The sequence below is a fragment of the Somniosus microcephalus genome, chromosome 13 (assembly GCF_052327205.1).
Source record: "Somniosus microcephalus isolate GS21.2 chromosome 13, FLI_Smic_1.0, whole genome shotgun sequence".
NCBI lineage: Eukaryota > Metazoa > Chordata > Chondrichthyes > Squaliformes > Somniosidae > Somniosus > Somniosus microcephalus.
The window spans coordinates 101,553,522-101,560,843 of record NC_140999.1 but is presented as its reverse complement, the minus strand read 5'-3'; the positions used below and the strand labels follow the sequence as shown (position 1 = coordinate 101,560,843).

The 7,322-nt window shown below is 51.4% G+C and overlaps 1 protein-coding gene across 2 annotated transcripts; it reads left to right on the top strand.

Annotated features, from left to right (window-relative positions):
• Positions 1-2,384: 2,384 nt before the first annotated feature.
• Positions 2,385-6,663, top strand: LOC147108499 (uncharacterized). Of its 2 annotated transcripts, XR_015080602.1 has the most exons (3): positions 2,385-2,944; positions 3,199-6,291; positions 6,546-6,663. XR_015080602.1 is itself a non-coding variant. In XM_086005147.1 (2 exons), the coding sequence occupies exon 2, from the start codon at positions 3,380-3,382 to the stop codon at positions 5,615-5,617; it is 2,238 nt and encodes a 745-aa protein (XP_085861273.1). In that variant the 5' UTR covers positions 2,385-2,944; positions 3,199-3,379; the 3' UTR covers positions 5,618-6,528. The 2 variants fall into 2 exon arrangements, 1 of the variants encoding a protein (XP_085861273.1); XM_086005147.1 differs by lacking the exon at positions 6,546-6,663 and having other exon boundaries at positions 3,199-6,528.
• Positions 6,664-7,322: the final 659 nt, after the last annotated feature.

The following is a 7,322-nucleotide window of genomic DNA, read 5'->3' as shown; positions in this document are numbered from 1 at the left end:
TGACACACTCCCGGGGACACCCTGTAAATATTGACACCCACCCGGAGACCCCTGTAAATACTGACACACTTCCGGGGACCACCTTTGCATACTGACAGATACCCAGTGAACCCCTGTAAATATCGACACACACCCGGGGTACCCTGTAAATACTGACACACTCCCAGGGACCCCCTGTGAATATCGACACACTCCGAGGGACACCCAGTAAATACTGACATACTCCCAATGACCCCCTGTAAATACTGACACACTCCCAGGGACCCCTTGTAAACACTAACACACTCCCAGGGAACCCCTGTAAATATCGACACAGCCCCAAGGAATCCCTGTCAATACTGACACACACCCAGGGACCCCTGTAAATACTGACACAAACCCAGGGACCCCTGTAAATACTGACACACTCCCAGGGACCCCCTAAATATAATGACACACTCCCTGGGACCCCCTGTAAATACTGACGCACTCCCGGGGAACCCCTAAAAATAATGACACACTCCCTGGGACTCCCTGTAAATACTGACACACTCCTGGGTACCCCTGTAAGTACTGACACACTCCCAAGGGGCCCTGTAAATACTGACACAAAGCCGGGGATCCCATTTAAATACTGACACACTCCCGGGGACCCTTGTAAATACTGACACACTCCCGGGGACCCTTGTAAATAGCGACACACTCCCGGGGACACTCTGTAAATACTAACACACTCCCGGGTAAACTTGTAAATACTGACATACTCCCAGGGACCCCTGTAAATACTGACACACTCCCAGGGACCCCCTGTAAATACTGACACACTCGCAGGGGCCGCTGTAAATACTGACACACTCCCCGGGACCCCCTGTAAATACTGACAAACTCCCGGTGACCTCCTGTAAATGCTGACACACTCCCGGGAACCACCTGTAAATACTGACACACACCCAGGGACCCTGTAAATACTGACACACTCCCAGGGACCTCTGTAAACACTGACACACTCCCAGGGACCTCTGTAAATACTGACACACTCCCAGGGTCCCCTGTAAATACTGACACACACCCGGGGACCACTGTAAACACTGACACGCTCTCAGGGACCCCTGTAAATACTGACACACACCCGGGAACCCATGTATATACTGACACACTCCCAGGGACCCCCTGAAAATAATGACACATACCCAGGGATCCCCTGTAAATACTGACACACTCACGGTGACCCCGTGTAAATACTAACACACATCCGGGGACCCCTGTAAATACTGACACACTCCCAGGGGGCCCTGTAAATACTGACACAAAGCCGGTGATCCCATTTAAATACTGACATACTCCCGGGGACCCTTGTAAATACTGACACACTCCCGGGGACCCTTGTAAATAGCGACACACTCCCGGGGACCTCCTGTAAATACTAACACACTCCTGGGTAAACTTGTAAATACTGACATACTCCCAGGGACCCCTGTAAGTACTGACACACTCCCAGGATCCCCTGTAAATATCGACGCCCACTCGAGGTCCCCTATAAAGACTGACACACTTCCAGGGACCACCTGTAAATAATGACACACACCCGGGGACCGCTGTAAATACTGACACACTCCCAGGGACCCCCTGTGAATATCAACACACTCCCAGGGATCCCCTGTAAATACTGACACACTCTAGGGGGCCACCTATAACTACTGAGACACTCTCAGTGTCTGCCTGAAAATAATGACACACTCCCAGGGCTCCCCTGTAAATAATGACACACTCCCAGGGATCCCTGTAAATACTGCCATACTCCCAGGGACCCCTGTAAATACTGACACACTCCCAGGGACCCCCTGTAAATACTGACACACTCGCAGGGGCCGCTGTAAACACTGACAAACTCCCGGTGACCCCCTGTAAATACTGACACACTCCCGGGGACCCCCTGTAAATACTGACACACTCCTGGGGACCCCCTGTAAATACTGACACACACCCAGGGACCTCTGTAAACACTGACACACTCCCAGGGACCCCTGTAAAGATTGACACACGTCCGAGGCCCCCTGTAAATATTGAGACACCATCGGGGACCCCCTGTAAATAATGACACAATCCGTGGGACCCCCTGTAAATAATTACACCCTCCCAGGGACCCCCCTGTATATAATGAAACACATTGGGGACCCCGTGTATATACTGTCACATCCTGGGGACCCCCTATAAATACTGACAATATCCCAGGGTCCCCTGTAAATACTGACACACACCCGGGGACCGCTGTAAATATTGACACACTCCCAGGGACCCCCTGTAAATACTGACACAATCCCTGTGACCCCCTGTAAATACTGACAAACTCCCAGGGATCCCCTGAAATTAATGACACACACCCAGTGTGCTGCCTCTCCCTCTAACTTAACCTCACTGTATGTATTTAACTTACTTATATATGTATAACCTACCTGTTGGGGCCGTTGCCCCTTTAACTTACCTTTTAGGGCCATTGCCCCTTTAAGACGCGCCTTAGCGTGCTGACGTCACGTCACGTACAACGTAGCGTGCTGACGTCACGGCACGTACGACGTGACGTGCGTGAGGCGGCTGCCGGCCCGACTCGGCCTTCCAGAAAGGCTGCCGGCACAGCCCGGCCTAGCGTCTTTGGCCGCATCTACCAGCCGCCGGGAGCGACGCGATCTTCCGCTCCCGCGGCAAGCATCGGCTCAGCCTGGCCTCCAGCTCCCGCTCCCGACTTCGGCCTCCACGGCCAGAAACGCGACCACGCGCATCACGTGACGCCCCAAGCGCGGACAACGCTACCGAGCGTGATGAGGTCATCACGCTCCCCACAGGACTGCTACGTAGTCCTCGTGGAGCCCTCGCTGGGACACAGACCTACACCACGGTGCTCCTACAGCAGCACAGGCTCTGGGCAGTTGTATTATCCCCATGCTTGAGTCTTGGAAATTGTTTGTCTGTAAGTATTTTAGAATGCTATGGATGATTAATGTGCACTGTATGTTGTAGAAAATGTTTAGTTGTAACTTTTCTCTGCCTAGCTGATTAACTAGTAGCTGTATTTTCATACACTATGTACAGGGCTAATTTAAAGAGAATGCCTCCCAGTTTACTAAATGTACTGTGTTGCTCAGGCGTACCTAAATCTGTGTATACATATCAGTTATGCGCCTGTATACTAATGTGTGCTTCCATTTCTGTGTTGTATTTCAGTTTTACAATTAGAATCGTTCAGTAAAGCGTTACAAGAAAAGTCAAGCCTTGTGATTTTATTGGAAGATATCGAGTTGTTCGCTATCTGTCTAGCTCTGCATAGAATCGCGTTGCGAGGGCAGAACAGTAAAAAGACAACAGCACAGCGGGCTCAAGCGCAGGAAGATACCACTCAGCTACCATGAGTCTACGCTCAGGAAAACAATATACCCTAGAGGACGTCGACCAGTCAAGCGAGAAGCATGAGCCTCTCCTAGCAAACGATGCCAAGTCACAGCCCTCTAAAGTATCCCCTAGGTCATCTCGGCGGTCCAGCAGACCGTCGTCATCGACAGCTTCTGCAGCCGCCAAAGCACGTGCCAAGGCAAAAGCTGCCCAGGCTCAATTGTCCTTCGCTGAAAAAGAAGCTGACCTTATGAAGCAGAGAGCCGACCTCGAAGCTAGTATGATGAAGCAGAAAGCTGACCTTATGAAGCAGAGAGCCGACCTCGACGCTAGTGTGATGAAGCAGAGAGCTGACCTCGACGCTAGTGTGATGAAGCAGACAGCACAGTCCTCTAAAGTATCCACTAGATCATCTCGGCAGTCCAGCAGACCGTCGTCATCGACAGCTTCTGCAGCCGCCAAAGCACGTGCCAAGGCAAAAGCTGCCCAGGCTCAATTGGCCCTTGCTGAAAAAGAAGCTAGGGTTATGAAGCAGAGAGCTGACCTCGCTGCCAGTCTCCACATTCTCCAAAGCCAGAGAGCTGCCGCTAAAGCTAAAGCCGCAGCTTATGAAGAAGGTGAGGAGAACAAAGGCGGGGAGCCCAGCCAGGAAACATATGTTCTGGGACAGCCCCTCAGTCCAGTGCAACGTACAAGTGAGTGTGTCCAACAACACTCCAAATTGTTCTCCAAGGAAACATCCAACTATCTCAACGCAGAACCAGCTACTCAACACAGTAGCAAACAGCCTGTTTTTGGAGACACTGAGCTTAAAGGAGAAGAAACAAGCAAGACTTACCTACAGAGACCTCCACAGCACTCGGCCAATCCAGCCAAGCAGTCCTCACCCGAGCCACAGGGTACACAGGACCTCGCTGGGTGCCTTATCCGCCGAGAGTTGTTGAGTTCGGGCCTTCTGGAGTTAGATGGCCGTCCTGAAAGTTGTTGGTCATGGAAAGAGCCCAACCTGAGACTACACAAGGTAGCATCGAACAGTGGACAGGTGATGGAAGCCTTCCCTGCAGAGGACCGTGCCAAGGATCTGAAGGATTTGCACCTTGGAGTGGATCCTCCCCCCCTTCAACGGAGCCTGGGGCTCTCCTGGAACCTGGAAACAGACAGCGTCACATTCCTGGTGTCCCGTGAAGAAAGGCCATTCACACGGAGAGACATCCTGTCCACAGTCAACAGTTTGTACGACCCTTTGGGGTTCGTAGCTCCCATAACAATGCAAGGAAAAGCATTTGTACGGGAACTCTCATCGGATCAGAGTGAGTGGGATGCTCCACTCCTCCCTGAAAAAGAAGCAAAATGGAACCTACAGTTGATCAGAGACAAGATTGACATCGATGTGGGCGCCGTCAAGTTCTTCACGGACAGCAAGATTGTACTTGGTTACATCCACAACTCCACAAGAAGGTTTTACGTGTATGTTTCCAACTGGGTGACTCGTATCAGACGATCCACTCACCCTGACCAGTGGTGCTATGTCCCCACGGACCTGAACCCTGCAGACCATGCTACCAGGTCTATACCAGCAGCACACCTACAGCAAAGCAGTTGGTTCTCGGGCCCCTCTTTCCTGTCTAATGTCAACACAGAGGAGACTCCTGAGTCCAATCCCTTCACCCTTGTGGAGCCTGAAGCTGATACCGAGATTCGGCCTGAAGTTACGACCCTGGTCACCAAAGCCTCAGAATCTCAGTTGGGCTCACAAAGCTTCGAGCGATTCTCAAGCTGGAGAACACTCTGCCGAACCACAGCCCGACTCATTCATGTAGCGGCATCCTTCAAGGGGAATTCGGACAACATAGAACGCAAAGGATGGAAATGTTCTAAAGAAGTATCCAGCACAAGTGAGCCATCACAAGCCAAAGGTGTGATCATTCGCTCTGTCCAGCATGATGTCTTCAAGGAGGAATTCAAATGTCTTGAAGAGGGACAGACATTCCCCAAGCAAAGAGGAGAGTATTTGTCCACCCTACAGAGCCGTAGGAAATGGACAGAAGACAAGCCAAACGTCAAAGTGAGAGACGTTGTCTTGCTGAAAGACAGCCAAGCACGCAGAAATGAATGGCCAGTGGGCCTGGTTGTCAAAACTCTGCCGACCAGGGACAAGAGGGTCCGCAAGGTGGAGGTGAAGATTGTCAAGGAGGGGCCTATCAAAGTGTTTCTGAGGCCAGTCTCAGAGATCCTCCTTTCTGAAGTAACCTAGAGAACGAACTCTGAGTATGTTGCAGCCAAAGGACGTTTTCTTCAGGTTTATTTTGTATCTGTAGTGGTACAATGGAATTGTACCAAGCGGGGAGTGTGCTGCCTCTCCCTCTAACTTAACCTCACTGTATGTATTTAACTTACTTATATATGTATAACCTACCTGTTGGGGCCGTTGCCCCTTTAACTTACCTTTTAGGGCCATTGCCCCTTTAAGACGCGCCTTAGCGTGCTGACGTCACGTCACGTACAACGTAGCGTGCTGACGTCACGGCACGTACGACGTGACGTGCGTGAGGCGGCTGCCGGCCCGACTCGGCCTTCCAGAAAGGCTGCCGGCACAGCCCGGCCTAGCGTCTTTGGCCGCATCTACCAGCCGCCGGGAGCGACGCGATCTTCCGCTCCCGCGGCAAGCATCGGCTCAGCCTGGCCTCCAGCTCCCGCTCCCGACTTCGGCCTCCACGGCCAGAAACGCGACCACGCGCATCACGTGACGCCCCAAGCGCGGACAACGCTACCGAGCGTGATGAGGTCATCACGCTCCCCACAGGACTGCTACGTAGTCCTCGTGGAGCCCTCGCTGGGACACAGACCTACACCACGGTGCTCCTACAGCAGCACAGGCTCTGGGCAGTTGTATTATCCCCATGCTTGAGTCTTGGAAATTGTTTGTCTGTAAGTATTTTAGAATGCTATGGATGATTAATGTGCACTGTATGTTGTAGAAAATGTTTAGTTGTAACTTTTCTCTGCCTAGCTGATTAACTAGTAGCTGTATTTTCATACACTATGTACAGGGCTAATTTAAAGAGAATGCCTCCCAGTTTACTAAATGTACTGTGTTGCTCAGGCGTACCTAAATCTGTGTATACATATCAGTTATGCGCCTGTATACTAATGTGTGCTTCCATTTCTGTGTTGTATTTCAGTTTTACAATTAGAATCGTTCAGTAAAGCGTTACAAGAAAAGTCAAGCCTTGTGATTTTATTGGAAGATATCGAGTTGTTCGCTATCTGTCTAGCTCTGCATAGAATCGCGTTGCGAGGGCAGAACACCCAGGGATCCCCTGTAAATACTGACACACTCCCGGGGACCCTCTAAAAATAATGACACACTCCCTGGGACCCCCTGTAAATACTGACAAACTCCCAGGGACCCCCTGAAATTAATGACACACACCCAGGGGTCCCCTGTAAATACTGACACACTCCCGGGGACACTCTGTAAATACTGACACACTCCCGGGTACCCCTGTAAATACTGACACATTTCCAGGACACCCTGTGAATACTGACACACTCCCGGCAACCCTTGTAAATATTGGCACACACCCAGGGACCCCCTGTAAATACTGACACATTCCCGGGGAAACACTGTAAATACTAACACACACCCGGGGACCCCTGTAAATACTGACACACTCCCGGGGACCGCCTGTAGATACTGACACACACCAGGAGACTGTGTAAATATTGTCACCCAACCGGGGACCCCTCTAAATACTGACACACTTCCGGGGACCACCTGTACATACTGACACACACCCGGGGAACCCCTGTGAATATCGACACACTCCGAGGGACACCCTGAAAAGAGTGACACACTCCCAGGGACACCTAGCAAATACTGACACACTCCCAATGACCCCCTGTAAATACTAACACACTCCCAGGGACCCCTTGGAAACACTAACACACTCCCAGGG